This window comes from Accipiter gentilis, chromosome 14 (genome assembly GCF_929443795.1).
Source record: "Accipiter gentilis chromosome 14, bAccGen1.1, whole genome shotgun sequence".
NCBI lineage: Eukaryota > Metazoa > Chordata > Aves > Accipitriformes > Accipitridae > Astur > Astur gentilis.
In genome coordinates, this window is record NC_064893.1 from 28,319,320 (window position 1) to 28,335,924 (window position 16,605).

A 16,605-nucleotide genomic window follows, 5' to 3' on the forward strand; every position below is an offset into this window, starting at 1 on the left:
GTCGTAAAATGTGAATTTTTAAACCTTACACCATTTTTTATGTTAGTTGTAATTGCAGTATATGCAAGCTTCATTTTAAATTTGAGGGGGTGGTAGCTTTTTGCAATATCTAATAGCATGTTTGTGTAAACTGCTTTGCTTATTTTCACATCTGTTTGTCTCAGCTAAACCAGTGTTTGTTAATGTCACAGTAGCTGAATATCCAGGTGTCATTTGTAAAACATAGGGGTTCTGAATGAGCACTGTGATTAAAGGATATTCCATGTACACGAAATGCATAACTCTGCCTCTTCAAGTTACTTTAACATGTTAGTTCTTTACCCAAAAAGAAAAGACAAGGAAATTCCTGCTGTTAAATAAAAAATGTTAAAAGAAAAAGTGTGCACACACACCCAGCCTGCCATTCCTTGCTGTCTGTCCTCTGAACACAGTCATTTTCTGCAAAGTAAATTCTGGAATGTTGGTGATTTTTGAATGGGGAGAAATACATTTCTTGTATACCTTTCAGAGTTGAAGTTTATATAACATTTAACCATAAACATCCAGCTATAAATTCCTAACAAACTTTCAGCAACTTATTTTTGGAAGAGAAATACTTGTACTTGATAAAACAAATACCATGAGACTCTTAAAATTTGTAGAGGAAATTTCCATCCTGAGACTTGAACCTCAAGGTTTAAAATGCTTGACTTTGCCTCTGTAGCATTTCTCAGGAACCATCAGGAATACTGTGCGTACAACTAATCAAAATGCCAGCTTGTTACTTCTGCCCCAAGGATGGAGGAAGAAAAAAGATGCTTTCTTTGAGAATTTTTCCCTCTGTCTCAGAAGATATGTAGATTATCCTGTTTACTATCCTGAAATTACTATTATTATCTTGCCATATTTGTGTGCAGAATATTGTACAGTGATCAGCATTTCTAAAATTCTCAGACAAAAATCTTGACAGACTGAAGACTGTTTCTCTTATCTTATTTTAAAATTTTGTTTTAAAGTGACGTTCCTGATCTCAGCTGCTGCTTTGGTCATAACAGACATACAACTTAAAACCATTTTAATGTTTGTATTTCTCTAATCTGGTAACTCTGTCATCAGTGCATGACTATGCATCAGAGCAATGTTAACATAATGTGTTTTGGGGTTTTTCTTGCAGTGATGCTACAGCCTTTTGACTATGACCCTAATGAGAAAAGTAAACACAAGTTTATGGTTCAGTCTATGTTTGCTCCAGCTGATACTTCAGACATGGAAGCAGTAGTAAGTATTGAAATTAATTAAAATGGACTTCTTTCTGATTGTATAATTTTATAAGACCTTGGACTGTGTTCCTTAAGGGCTGTTCTTGAACTGCACTGGAGTGATCCTTGAAAGCTTTGCCAGATTTCCATCACTGTGCAATGGAAGGTGTTTTCTGTTTATTTTGAGCCCCAGGAACCTCACACTGAAAGACACTGTTGGTGTCTGTGATTGCTTCTTGAGGGTGCTGCTGTCAGTAATGGAATACCAAGCCATTAAACAAATGTTAAGTAGTTGTAATTTTTTTTCAATATATCATTTTTTAGAAAGGCCGACTTGAACTACATATTTTAAGAATATATAGAATATATTCTAAATCTGTGGCATCTTTTATTATTTTATGCCTCTACTCTCAGTCTTGAGTCTTCCCTTGAGCAGCTCCTTTTCCCAGCAAGAACCAGGTGGATGATTTACAAGTATTGTGTTTTTCTTTATCCCTACCTACATCTGTTGTGGCTTAGGTAAATGAAAGGCCCTCATAGGTTCTGTCCTGTGGATTACAAATGAGAGTAACAGAAGCATGTAGGTACTGTAGCAAAGAAGGACAAAAGATGTAGAAATAAGATGTCAGGCTACATTAAGACAACTTGGAAAGGAACAAACCGGTATGTCAACTGGTGGCTTTCCTCTAACAGCAAGATTTGCTACTGCAAGAAGGCACAAGGAAGCTTTCTGTAGTCTAGCTTTTGTTCTCTTGAGAGAATGCTCGGTAGCTATTGAGGACACAATAAAAAAGAAAAAGAGGCCATTAATCTAAAGTGTGGGGCTTGTGTGTGTTTGTAGGTATGTGTATTACTTAAAAACAAAAAAAAGCCAACCCCCCAAAACCTCAAAGTGCATATCATGGCTTTTTTATAGTAGTCTTCACAACAGGCATCTTCTTCTGAATAACTGCGGCATTCCGCAGGGTTAAGAATTTCCCTTCTGAAAGAGATTTATGGAACTATTATTTGTTTAATGGCCTCAAAATAAGATCCAGTGGGAGAAGCAGCAATAGTAATAAAATGTCTACATCACTAGAAAGATAAGCCAGTCTGCTTTTCTTTCTAACTCTTTAATTTTTATGAGTTACTTTATACCATGAAAAATGTTATTCTGCTAGCAAAGAATGTTTTTTAGGACCTAGATGGCCCTTTCAGTTTTCCAGAGCTCTCCAGACCAATATGATTTCTTTTCCTATAACACTTGATCAGTTCTCAGTTTTGTTACCACTCTGCAAATCTCTTCCTATTCTGGATAAACAGGTGAGACAAATTACTGGAGTACTATAAAGCTTTCAACACTTCACAGGCAGCCAACGAGCTCAAAATAGAATTCTGACTTCAGCCACAGAAGAGCTGAAGTACAATTCAGCTATTTAGGATGAGTCAAATACTTCCTCAGGTTGCACAGGGGTTAGCCATAATTTGACGCCTACTTGAGATATGCTGAGCAATACCATGCTATCAGAAGTATGGTCAGAGTGAAGAGAAGCATGTGAGAACTCCAGGACATAATTGTGGACACTTCTTGCTGTATATCATTACTGTGAATCAATCTTTTCAGTTCAGGGTTACAGCTGATACCGAGCAAATATTTATAACTGTTAATCCCTGTTAAAAATATTGGAAGGAAACTTTTTTATGGTAGACTCCCTAGCTGAAGGGGAGAGAAGGATGAGAGGGGGAACTATCCCTTTCTGTATGTAGCACATCTGTTACTGTTTAGATGTTGATGCTGAAAAATAAAGAGGTAGAAAACAAGGAAGGGGAAGAACAGTCCTGTTCATACCAGAAGGACTGGTATACTTGTAGTTCATACCAGTCAGGAAGAAAACCTCATGTGAAATTTGGAAACGTTGAATAGGAGTGCCACTGAACAAAGACTTCAGAACTAACATTACTGATTTGGGGTTTTGTTATCTTTCCCTTCCTTTGAATGCACCCCTCCCTTTTTTTTTTTTTTTTTTTTTTTTAATTAGAACCATAGCTCCCCCTATCTATGCTAATTACTCTTACAGATTTCCCAGTTCTCTCCTAAATTACCTGTGTAAGTTTTATACTATTCAGAATTATTTCCTTCATAGTATCTGGTCTTCCTTTACAGTACCACTCAGTTACATATTTGGTTTCATTTTTATCATGTGTGTGGTTAATGGTAACATGGTAAACACCTGTGGGTTTTTTCTGAGTCAGGTGATATGTTTATGTAATACACTGCCTTTTCCATCTGCCTTAATATTCTAGTATGTTTAATATTAAGTTAATATTAAATTATTCCAGTGGAAAGAAGCAAAACCTGAAGAACTCATGGATTCGAAACTTAGGTGTGTGTTTGAGCTACCAGCCGAAAATGATAAGCCTGTGAGTATTTTCAGATGCATGTTGAGTGTTTTAACTTAATACCACAATAAATCATGTAAAATGGCATGTTTATACAGACAGCTATATAAGCAAAAGACAGAACCCTCTGTTTCACTGCCTGGATGGCATCACCCTTTGAAAACACAATATAAACTATTTAAAATCTTGGTGATGCTTAATGTACCTAGCAGCTAATTTGAACAATGTAAGTGCAACACAAGCACAAAGAAATCTTTGAGTTGATCTGTTTTCACTTAGTGAAAGATCACAGGATAAAGAATATTTCAAAAAAATTTGAAAGATACTGATTGATGGTCATAAAGGTCAGGGTTTATACTGAAGCAGTTATAACCATCAGCAATATAAATTTGCCTGTCCGACACTCCCCTTTGCTTCCTCAATACCACACTGATATTAGCAAGTAAATTGGTAGAAAGCTAGTAAGGAGGACACAAATGTAGTTAGGGCTTATATTGCAATTAGCAGCTATAATATTGTAGGATCCTTTTTTGTTAGGGTAATGAATGCATTAATTTCTAATGGAATTATGTAGTGTCAAATGTAGAACTGATAATGGATTGAATAAACTGAAAAAATGTTTCCTAGTATGCAGGTACTGAAGGCACAGTTGCTTTACCTTGCACTGGACAGCTTGTAATTAGGATTATGTATTGTTATAATGTAACTATTGTAGTCTCACTATGTCTGCTCTACCTGCTCCAGACAGCGAACATTTGCTCTGAAAGTAGGTGCTTTTGTTTTAGGCCAGAGTACTTTCTGTGTTTCTAGTTCAGAGGTGTGATGAGAGGAAGGAAAAAATCTGAATTAAATGAAATTTAACAGCTTTTCTGTTTAGTCGTAATTTTTTCTATAATCCCTAAATTCATGAGGGCAAAACAAAGCACCAGTAGTAACAAGATCCTATTACTTTATTCATATAAACAAAATCTTCATGTTAAGACTTTGGTAGCAGTTTGGGTGGCGATAGAGTGGTTTGTTTTTCATGAGAGCCAGGCCCTTTGCATTCTGAAGTGCAGAACATGGAGAGAATCCAAAGGCAGGAAAGGGAGGAGGGTTTGGAGGTCTGCAGCTTGTTTCCTAACTTGGGTTGCAGGTTCTTCCATCACCACAGAAACGCAGAAAGGTGGAGAGGTGATAGCCAGTTGTGGGGAGTGAAGAGAAAGGGAACTGCAGCAGAGCAGGAGGGTAGTTCCTAGCAATACCCTGCTTCCTGGAGAAGCTGTTTGTGTTGTCTTGGGAAGGGAAAGGTGAGGAGAGCCTGAATACTCCATAAGTGGACTGTGAACAAATAAGTTCCCATTCATGTTGTGGGACATGGTCTAAGGATATTTCCTTTTCCATATATGCAGGGACTGAAAAGTTGAGGTCATGCTGTCTGCACTTACTGCTACTAATCTGGTGTTTTCTGTGAAACAGAAAGGGAAGTAAAGGTTACAGAAAGAAAAATGTTGTTTATTTCTTTTGATACAGGCACATTTCAGGTGTGCACAGACAGTTTTACCTGATTCTCCTCCTAAATATCAGGTGTGTGGTGTGGTGTTAATAACTAACCAAAAATCACTCTATCCTTTTTTAACAGCATGACATAGAAATAAATAAAATTGTATCCACAACTGCAACAAAGACAGATTCCTCTGTAATGTCTAAATCAATAAGTTCTTCTTTGGATGACACTGAAGTTAAGAAAGTAATGGAAGACTATAAGAGGCTTCAAGTAGAAGTTCAGAGGTTACGGGAGGAGAATAAACAGTTTAAGGTAAAGATACTTTTTTTTTTTCAGATTTACCCCTTTCCTGAAAAAGGAGCTTCCAACTTAAAGGTTTGGTTACCTGACCAATATTTTAATATTGTCTATAAATTAAAAAGATAATTTAGGTTTCTCTCTATAAACTGAGAAAAAGTGTTGGAAAAATACTTCCTTTGAAAGGAGCTTACAAGTCATGCAGTCAGAGAAACTGATTGGATAGCAACCCAAAGTAATGAATTCTCTTTTCTTTTCCCACCTAATTTTCTCAATCTGAATTAAGCTGGATTTGGCCCTGTTCTCTCAAACTGATGGGAGCTTGAGGGCAGTGTTGTGCAAATACCGAGTGTTTTAGTAATTGCACCTATAATATGCAGTTGAAATGACCAAAGACAGATTAATAGGAAATATGCTTCCTGTCATATCCAGCACATCACTGTGAAATCAAGTAATTGAGAAGCCTTTATCACCATGCTGAAAAACTCTTTTTACAGTAGTTTCATTTGTTGCAAATGCTTAGTTTCATAGATAACAGCACCAATGAAAATTTGGAATTTTTGACTATTGGACCCCAGTGAAAGGAACTGTGTCCTGTCAGCATTGATGCTGCTTGGCTGGCTGATGTCTGAAGAAATTCTTTGAAACATTTGTAAGCCAGTTTTGTTTGGCACATAGAAATAATGTATGTATATAGCTGAGGCACGACCTTAACTTCTCCTTGTGTCTTGTTTTGCCAGTGTCTCACAGTAGTATGTGATTTTACTTCATTTTTTTGCAAATAGGTCTTGAATAAACACTGTACAGGAAATATGTAGAATTGAGTTGATGTCTTACAGTAATGTCTTAAAACCGTGAGCTGTTGCTCCCTTTGTGGAGTGTTAGAAACATGTAAAACATCACAAAACAATGTTAAATTACTGCCAGCCACCAGGTGCTGTCAGTGTCAGGCTAGAGTCACTGTCAAAAGGAAGTTAAAATATTTACAATGAAAAGTAAAATTACTATATAGGTAAGCAACATTTTATTGTTTACAAAAGCCAGTTATCCCCATCTAGACATAGAGCAGTAGTGAGGTATCAGGTAGTCTGTGACATTTAATAAATAATTTTTTTTTGTTTAAAGAAGTTTTCTTCCAGAATGTTAGGTGCCCCTTTAAATTCAAAAGTGAGAAACACTGACATACAGTGAGCCTTTTGAATTTCACTTATCTGACAATTTTTAAGGCTGCAGTAACTTCTATTACAATTTTATTTCTTGAGTATTTTTTTATGTATAGACTGGAGGCTTTTGCTTCAGTATCTTACACTTTTGTACTGTAATACTGTATCACATAAAAAGTCTAACACTATTGCTTCAGCTGTGTACAAGTTGGGTCACAAAAGGCTCATTTTACCATCTCCTAAAGTGCTCTGTGTGTGTGTGTGTGTGTGGAATGGAGTGTGCTAACACACAGCTGTGCTGCACAACAGTTTAGATCAAGATGTGGGGAACGTCATCTCCACTTGAAATGATAATATCTGGTGTTATGATGTTGTTTTACCTGTTGTCTCATACATCTTTAAATCAAGAGAGCTGTCAAACTCATACCAAGAAAATATCCTAATTATTGCCATTAGTTTCATGTCAAAATGTCAGCATTAATATGATGGGAAAAATAGATTTCCCTTCAAATGCTGGTGAAATTTGCTTGTGACATCTAACTAGGGGATTGACGAGTATTATTGCCTTAAAGTTGCATATTTTTCACAGCCTACCTTAGTTATATTGAAAAGCATTTTCCCCAACAGCACTATATTTGCTTACAGAGCAAGAAAAACATCTTCATGCCATTCCCTCCATCATTTTTTTTTTTAAGTTCTGGAGCTGTGTCCAGCCTTTGGACGAGTGTTCTTGCAGGCTTCCTCATTGCTTCCCCTATTACCTTAGTCAGCAGGAGAAAAATTCCAAGAGCATGTGATTTTTTGCTCTGCTAGTCAAATAGATACAGAATTCCTCTCCTACCCCAATACCCTTTCCTTCTCAGGATTATCTAGGAAATAGAGCTCTAAATTAGCTTTTGCCTATTTTATTGTGCCCACCTAAAATAAATATGATAAGGGAGAATATTATAAGCTTTTTTCCAGTAGAAATAATCAATATATCTTCCTTTAGGAAGAAGATGGACTGCGGATGAGAAAGGCACCCCAGACAAACAACCCAATATCTGCTTCTGCAGCTGCTGTTAAGGATGAAGGGCTCAGCTCCAGACTACTTGCTTTGGTGGTTTTGTTCTTTGTCTTTGGTGTAATTATAGGAAAAATAGCCTTGTAGAGGCAGCATGCTGGAAACTGTAAATTGGTTTGATGGTTCTGCCATATCATTGGATTAAATTTATTCATAACAATGTTTAAAAAAAAAATTAATGTATGACATCTCACAGGTCTTGCCTTTAAATTACCCCTGCACAAATACTATGTAACATAATCTAGAAAGTTTAAAATGTACAATGGATGAATGAAAGAAAATATGCTTCAGTGATGAAGGTGGGGAGAAAATAATGATTTAACACTACAATGGAATATTGTATATGTCATTTTAAACATTCTTAGACCCTGGTATATGTTGCTGGATTACCTCTTTTTAAAAAAAAAAAAGGAAAAAAAAAAAGGAAAAATAGAACAAACTATTCCTCCACTGCTGGAGCTGGCCCTATTGGATGTTTGGAGCTGGGTTAGGCAGGAGGTGTTGATAACTTCTGTAAAATACGTTAATCCACCATTCTGCTCATAAATTTAACAGTTTCTGTCAGTGTCTTCAACTCTGTGCAAGTTACCAATTTCTTGGCACTTAAATGAATAGTGAGAAGCTGAAAAGAATTGTATGTGGCAATGCTGAATGTGCTAGGCATCATTAAGAGGCATATATTGACTGGTATGACACTCATTTGGAATAAAGGTCAATGCCTTGTTCTCATAAAGGGACCAAGCTACATTGCTGTTGGTTCATTTAGTTGAATTAAAATGTTATTCAGAGATGTTTAATGCATATTTAACTTATTTAATGTATTTCATCTCATGTTTCCTTATTGTCACAAAATTGACTAATACTATATGGTATGAAAAGGCACCTGTTTAAAGCCAGTGACTAGAACTAAAAATTTGCTGCTGTAGTGATGCAAGATTCTTCTGCCTCCTGGTATTTTGGGCACTACACAATTGTTGGGAGTTTTGATCATCTGAGCATTGGAGAAACAGTGGTCAGGAAACTGTTTTTGTATGTAAATAAGTCTATCTAGGGGAAAAAATATTAGTAGTAAACTAGTCCTATGCCGTAAAAGACCAATCCTGTTTGACTATGTAGCATCTTAAAAAAAAAAAGAAAAAAAAGAAAAGAAAAATTAAATAAAGCCCCCAAATTAATGTTTCCTTTGTTACTTTTGTCATGTTCTCACAGTTTCGGGGGCGGGGGGGAGGGAACAGTATTCTCTGTCCACCTTGTTTATGGCATAAAGAAACTTGCAGCCTTGTTTAAGGATGATATTTTTTTTTCCAGCCTAATTTTAAAATAAATCCAAACAGCCCCATCATCAGCCTGATATACATAAGTGTTCAAAATAATGATGCTGACTGCTGAGGTACAAGGTAACTTTGCATTTTTCAGTTTAGTTGGGTTCAGTAGTTAAGATGCTTAATAGCATGTTGAAAGTAAGGTTAAGGTAATGTCGTTTCTAAGCATACTTTTAGTACAAAATACATAAACTCAAATGTGTTCTAACATATTGAACTTCAGTAGATGAAATAGCTTTTGAGCAGGTAAATTCTTGTACGTTCTTAGATGGTAGAGCCAAAAAACATTGGTGACAAAAGTTTTTGTAACAACTTTCAGAATTAAGATACATATTTTAAAAGTGACTTCTTTCATTCCTTTATTTTTCCTGTGATTTCTTGAGAAAGCTGTTTGGGCTGCAGCCTGTCTACTATGCTCATTGACCTTTATATTTGTTCCACTTGTGGCTCAAGGGTTTCTTGCTTTGCAAATGCAAATAAGTGAAATTTTATGTGAGGTTTAACAAGAAAATAGAAGGAAAAATCTTAACTGGTGTGTTCAGCTTATGAACGCAACTCTGGAAGTACCTCTAGAAGATTCAACAGGAATGAGAGGTGTATCTTTAGCATTCTAAAATGCTAGTGCCTTGTCTGCTCAGGATGGAAGTGACAAAGCTATTGAAGTATGCCTGTAAAGGGCAGAGAAGATGGGAGATGAGCTGGAAAGAACGAAGCAGTGAGTTCACTGACAAATTGGACAGAACTGATCAAGAAAAAGATACTTTTTGGGCAGTAGAAGCTAATGAAAACTTTTACGTGAAATATTTTAAAAGAACCTTTTCAGAAAGACAAGGTTGTAAGTGATGTTGCAAAATTAGTTTTCATGGCTTTGAAGAATATATTCGAGAAAGCCTTTACTGAAGGGAGACTGAGCTATGCAGTATTTTTTTAAGAGGCTGTAAATATCTTGATCTTTTGAGATCTCTTTTTTTGAGAGCCCTTTGTTCTGCTGAAAAACAGCCTCAGAAAAGTTCGTTAAAAAGAAAAAAAAACCAAAACGCTGTCCTTGGAGGGTAAAGGGGGAGGATCAAAGCTTTAAACTGGTCTCTTGTCAGTGTATGTTCCAGGCAAATTTTACACACAGTTAGCTACCGCAGTTGACTGTTGGCACAGGCAGCTCCCCAGATGAAGGGGAAAGCCAGCAGAATGTCTGTCCTCTTTCCAGTGTTCAGTAGTCACTTCTTAGTGATTTGTGACAACTTGGAACTTTAATTTGTGAGCAAAGTTGTTCCTGTTGCTTGCACTCCAGGATTATAAAGAGGTCCCAGAAAACATTCTCATGCTTTGCTAGATGCCTTACAAACACGTGATCAAAGAGACCAACAGAGGACCTTAGTTAAGGATCTGTTGGTAACAACTGTAGCCTGCAGTTGGGGCTGACCCACACCATCAGTCCTAAACAAGACTGTTAAATTAACTGCTTATATTTTGGAACTTAACAAAATTCTGAAGTCCTTCCTAACCATTTCTGAAAACAGCTTGAACAGACAGTAGCACTGAATTGTCTGGGTAATGCTTTGTTTTTGCTGAGCTTAAAATAAAATGACTGATCAGTGGAATCCTTATTATCTGTCTGTTTGACCGGGCCCTTCTTTCATATGCCATTGAAAGAAATCTAAGGATGCTTTTTCTTCCAAGGTTCCTAAAAGGCCAGTCTGTAGATACATTGCAAAAATATATTGAATGGATGTTCTTAAGCCACCTGGATCTTTTGTAAGTTGTTCCTTACATGATGACACCAGACCAAGAGTTTTCATGAAGTATTCATAGAAAGTGAATTATTCTGGAGGGCATTGTATATCTTAGGTAGTTATGCATGAAACATAGAGTTTCTAAATAAGATTATTGTCTGGTGTCCTCAAACAACACCAGATACTAGAAAATTGTAATTGATACATGATAGTAGAAATCAAGTTATTACTTAATCTAATTATTGTCCTTACTGTTATTTTAAGATGCCCACTTGCATATATATTTATTGTTAATTTTTGTAAGAGCCAGTAGAGGCTGCTTAGGTAGTCTTCATGTTGTGGAGCTTTACACTCCTGTCTGCACTCTTTGGGCAAATTTGGTATAAATAGATATCTAAAATGTCTTGAAGCCTAGTACTGGGAAATTAACGGAGATTGGTTTCTACTATTTTCATGTAGTTATCCACATCTTAAAGCAAATATTCCATGCATGAATGATCATAACTATTGCTCTGCATCGGCAGTTGTCAGCTGTGAATGCACAACTGAAACAATTGCATATGCAAGCTAGGCACACAGTTTCAAGTTACTGTTGAATAGCCTTAGGGATTGAAGAGCAAGAGACTATGTGTGTCATGTTGAGAGGGATTGATGTACCATGATGTAATTTTCTAAAAATACAAGTTTGTAATAGCTTGATGGTGGTATTCCATGTTACTTTTTTTTTTTGTCCTGAAATGCTGTTAGTGGGCTGAAGTTGGAACCTCACTTCGCAAATCGCTAAGAGTTTCTTCTCACCAATAAACTATAAAGGGTTTCTATTCACTGCACATGTAAACTTGCAATTCTTGTTATAATCTTGATTTAGCAGTCAGTATATTTACATAGTGGTGTGCACACAAAAAGGGATTGTTAACGTCTTAAGATACTTGATGTTGCAGTTGCCTAATGAAAGAAAACTATGTCATCCCTTTTCTTTAGAAAATACGTATGACACTTTGATCTCTTAATTGGAACACTTCCTTAATTCTCGGGCACAATAGTGACTTAACTGTACTATTCTAAGTTTTTGGAACTATACATCTCTTGCTCTACATGATGTCCTGAAATGCCATATCCTGAGTTCTGTTTTCTATATAAAGTAACTGAGAGAAAAAACACAACCAAAAATCCCTTTGTTTGAAATTAAAGAACATGTAAAACAAGCACTCTGAACTTTATGTTTGTTGTGGCTGTGTTACAGCTGCAATAGTACTTCACAGCAGCACTAGAGCAGCTTGGGGTTGGAGAGCTGCTTTTTCATTGTTTGAAAATGGGTTAGCATCCATTACTCAAATCCTCAAGTGAGCAAGTTGAGAAAGGACAGGTGGGGAGTGAATTTCAGTGTACATATTGGGGGTGGGGTGGGGGGGGGGGGGGTGTTTTCTGGGGGGAGGGAGGAATGGGGTCAGAAACACTAATATAAAAAGAAGAAAGTAACCTGTACAGGAATGAGAGTAGTTCAATACAGTATGTGGAAGTTACTATTCTTTGTCATCAGGTAGATGTCTACAAATCTGATTTACTAATTAGAAAATACTTGTATAAACCGATGTTTAGGCATTTTAGAAAGAAAAGCAACTACTGAGGAAGGCTTCTCGCTCATGTAGTGAAACCTAGCAGTTCTCTAGCTATACTTCATTAAAAGATGATAATGGGATACAATGCTAGTGTAAATCATCAGTTGCAGTTAGATAAATAATGGGATTTATTGTTCAAGCAGGGCAATGCTGATTTTAATTGGACATAGTCAAAGGATTTCTTTATATTATGCTGACAGCTTCATGTATACTGAATCACTTTGTCTAATGGGCGTCAGTTCAAAAGTGACATTACTCATTGTGCTGTTACTAACTTTTATTTTTATTAGCTTCAGAGGACAAAGTAATTGTGTGTTTCTACTACTCAGATCTGCTTAACTATAAAATTTGCTTGTTTTATTAGTGGGTTGATTTTTTTTTACAGGATAAATGTAGATTATTTTTTAAAATAACACAAGTAAGAGCCAGCCAGAAATCTCTTGCATGTAATATTCTTATAAGCATGCACTTGCACACTTCCAAAATTACTACATACCTGTCATTTACTCTACTGTTTCCTGTGGCTTCATTTCCTTTTGCAGAACTGTTTTCACATTCTTACTTCAAAAAGTAAAACTTTTCAAAACTTTACTAAACATCCGTGTAGATCTTTTTGCCTTTCGGTTCAGGCCTAAGTTTGTCTTGAAGCTTCTGCATGAGTGAAAACTACAAAAAGGAACACTGAGTCTATGAGCACAGAAACAAGGCTGCTTTTCCTTCAAGCAAACTTGAACTTTGGATCTTTCCTCCTATGATCTGTCATTAGAAAATGGCCTTTTCCAGATGGCAAAACAAAAGAAGTTAAGAAAACAAATGAATTAAGAAGAACTAATTGAAGCTGCATATTACAAGTTGACATTATACATCTGGCATTTCTGTTTATGTTTCTGCATCAGTACATTTCATTCTTATTTAATAAGTTCCTAATTTTGTGATTTTTTTTTTCCAAGATTTTGAAGTGCCTGTAAAGAACAGAACAGCCTGTAGTAAAGTATTGTTCCCAGTTTAGCTGTACTTCATTTTTTTTAATAAAATCTTTTTCTTCCGTGGATAAACTCACAAGATTAGAAAAGCCTCTTGAACTCCCTCATGTTTGAGTTGGCAGAATTCCCACACACAATTATCCACACACAACTACTTTTAAAAGACCTTTATTAAGGCTGTACAAAGTCAAGCACTCAGAAGTTTGTGCGCTGTTAGTTTGGCCACTTTCTGTGAGTATGTTGCAGTATCTGATCAAGCCTTCAGTACCAGGTCAGAAAGTGGGCTAAGGCTGCCTAGAAGTTGTCTAAAACTGCTAAACTTTGTGTGCCTGACCTTACATAATCTTAAGTTCTCCTAAGATACGTATAATTAGGTTTTTAAAAGTTGAACTTAAAAAATGGCATCAGCTATTAGGTGTAACCCATGTGTGTGTCAGGATTGAATCCTTTATGTTCTGCATAGGGACACTCGTTCTGGACCTAAGCATCTGATGTAGTGGTGAGTAACTCTTGAGCTGAAGCAGAAATTTTTGTTTTCACGTTTCACTAGGAGGCCACACAGAAGTGTGATTGGAGCCAGGAATATTTGCTTCAGTTCTGAGCCCAAAAGAATGTTTCTGTGAAGGCTGCAGACTCTCCTGCCCAATTTCTTTTCTGATCTTTTCTGCCTGAGCTGTCAAATCTCACTTCGTTCCCTCCCTCAGCCCTTTGATTGAATCCAAGTCATCCTTGTTCCCTCGCTGCTCCTTGGCAAAGAAACTGATGTCCAGTCAAGCATCTTTAAGTGCCTTTTCTTTGCTGCCTATTTATTTTTCATCTCAGTCTCTTTCTTCCCATTGCTTTTCCAGTCTTGCTCTTCCCTGACTGCCTGGCACTGACTTCTGGCCCCACGGGAATGCTCTGTGGCTGCAGCCGGGCTGCCTGGCAGAAGCACTCCCTTCACATAGATGTCTTAACTCTGGTCCCAGATGCCTTTTCCCATCCGAGGTAACGACTCACCTTTCTGCTTCCTCTTTGATCAGATTTGTTCCTTCTTCCTCTTCGCTCTGTGTAGTTTGGAGCAATGAGTCTTGTCAACCATCTGTCTCCAGCTTTTTTCTGCTGTTTCAATGCAGCATATTTATTTTTAGTAAATAATAGGCTTTTATGTTCAGTGTGGATTGTTTATCAAATGAAGCACTAGCTCAATGCTGTTAATATATCCCAAAGCTTTTAAAAACTTTTTGTGTTTTGTTTCAGTTTAAGAATTGTTTGGAAATCTAGAATGCAAAATACATTCTGAGGTATTGTAAACAGGGGGGCCTGAAGATGGCTGATTGGAAAAATGAGTTACTATTAATTAAGCTGTGAACAGGAGATCAAACCCATGACTATGTCGGCCAAACTCAGCTCATGCTTTAAATTGTTGTCCCTGCTAGAGAAACAGAAAATTGCAAAGGCAACTTGTCTGAGTAGCTTATGATATTAAAGAAGATACGAAAGACTTTCATGCTTAGACTTGGTATAGGAAGCTAGTAAATGTATTCAGAGTGTTTGAAAATTATTTTATTTTTCTTTGCTTTTTTGAGTGGTTAAAAAATGGTTAAACTTTTCCAAAGTATTCTGTAAGAAGTGAATGGGGAAGAGTTTTCCAAGACACACGTGCCCGTTACCATTGACTTTCAGCTAGTACTAAACTGCCAGTGCATGTTAGCTTGGTTTTCTTCACAGGTACAATAAAAAGGTATATATTTATTTTACAGTTGAAAGGAGTCCAGTAGTCAGGACGGATGTTCATTGTCTAGGTCCTAGACCTGTTTTTTCTAATGCAGTGTTAGACATGAAACATGAATTTACTTGGTTTTGTCTTGTTCATGTCAGATAAAGATAAATGAATCGCAGAACTAGGAAGTTGGAATCCTGATTACTTTCAAGCTTGGCATACAGCCATCTGAAATGCTAATAAATGTAATTGGTGCTTCAAAAGGGCACAGCTGAGCAAATTTCTTATCAAATCTGGTAGTGAAGAAGAAATTAGATGGAAAACTGAATTAGAATTGGCAGGTTTTTAAGTGAAAGGTGTTAAATGGCCAAAAACCCAATAATTTTGCAATCGAGAAGAGGGACAACTTTGCCTAACTGCCCATCCTGTTTCAGTAATGAAATGAAGGGGAAAATTAGATGTAAAGTAATCTAAAACAAATAAGAAAAAGGGAAGCAGACAGCAATCAACTCAAAATGAGAGTTATGAAGTGTAGAAAATTAATAAGGCAAACAATAGCCGGGGGGGGGGGGGGGGGGGAAGTATGGGTTGGAGTGCTTGGAGAGGCTGATAAAAGAGCAGAAGTTCAGAGGAAATCTTTGTGGTAGGGTAAGGACTATTACTAGATGCAGGTGGTAAAGCTGCTAGTGATGGTGTAAGAATTGGAAAGGTGATGTCACCCATTAGCAATGCTTAACATTAAAAATCAATATTTTAAATCCAGTAGGTCTAGAAACCTTGTATCTGTATTTCTAAGGGAGATGCCTGGGGCAATCTCTGACCTGCTTATGAGAAGGATGGCAAACAGGACAGGACAGGACAGCCCAGGTGAAGTGCATAGCAAGCTTGACACCCCCAGGGAAGGGATGAAAAAGGAGATGAAGGAGCGTAATGTAAGTCATTTCATTCTGTCTTTTGTTTTTCAGTTTTCTTTGGGATTAGAGTGATGCGAGTATATCTGGGCCCCTGCAAAGCTTGGTGTGTTCTGACAATCACACGTTTCAGAAGTGGTCGTTCAAAGAGAGGGGATACTCATAGAAGGGTTCTGCTGGGACCCCATATGATTCAGTGCTTCCAGATCACTGGTGAAAATGGATACAAAATCACTACTCATAAAATGTTAACATGATAAAAATATCCATACCCAGGACCAGAGTGAGTAAGAGCTCCTCATGTGTTTCCCGTGCAGTCCCAGGGTAAAAGACTAATGAATAAGGATGTGTTCTTGGTTTTGATTACCGTTAGCAGTAAGTGATTATACTTCTGTGTGTCTCAGCTGTGAGAGCTGGGAATTTTGGATGCAACTTGGATATTGACATTTTAAAAGAGAAGCTGAGTAATTACAATGGATGCAAAAAAAAAGATTCAAAAATTACTGGTGGAGTGTGAAAATGCCTTAGAGAGGGTGAGAGATTAAACTCAGTTTGCCGAGTTTATCTTCCAAAATTGAGAATGTCTTGATTACAGTGCATAGGTACCTTCACGGGGAGAAAATACTGACCACTGCAGCTCTTTGATCTTAAAAAGAGCAACACAACAAGAACCACTGCCTGGCAATCAAAGCCAGGCAGATTCAAATTGGAA

The 16,605-nt window shown here is 37.0% G+C and overlaps 1 protein-coding gene across 2 annotated transcripts in view; it reads left to right on the top strand.

Annotated features, from left to right (window-relative positions):
• VAPB (VAMP associated protein B and C) overlaps positions 1-15,547 on the top strand; it is a 65,370-nt gene extending 49,823 nt beyond the window's left edge. The window contains exons 4-8 of one of the 2 annotated variants that reach the window (XR_007508069.1): positions 1,154-1,257; positions 3,558-3,638; positions 5,239-5,415; positions 7,555-9,023; positions 14,129-15,547. Coding sequence is in view for 1 of the 2 variants with exons in the window: in XM_049816344.1 (XP_049672301.1) it covers positions 1,154-1,257; positions 3,558-3,638; positions 5,239-5,415; positions 7,555-7,713 (521 nt within the window). In the remaining variant the exon portion in view is untranslated. Of the gene's footprint in view, positions 1-1,153; positions 1,258-3,557; positions 3,639-5,238; positions 5,416-7,554; positions 11,505-14,128 lie in introns of those variants that run through there. The other variant, XM_049816344.1, reaches the window with a different exon arrangement.
• Positions 15,548-16,605: the final 1,058 nt, after the last annotated feature.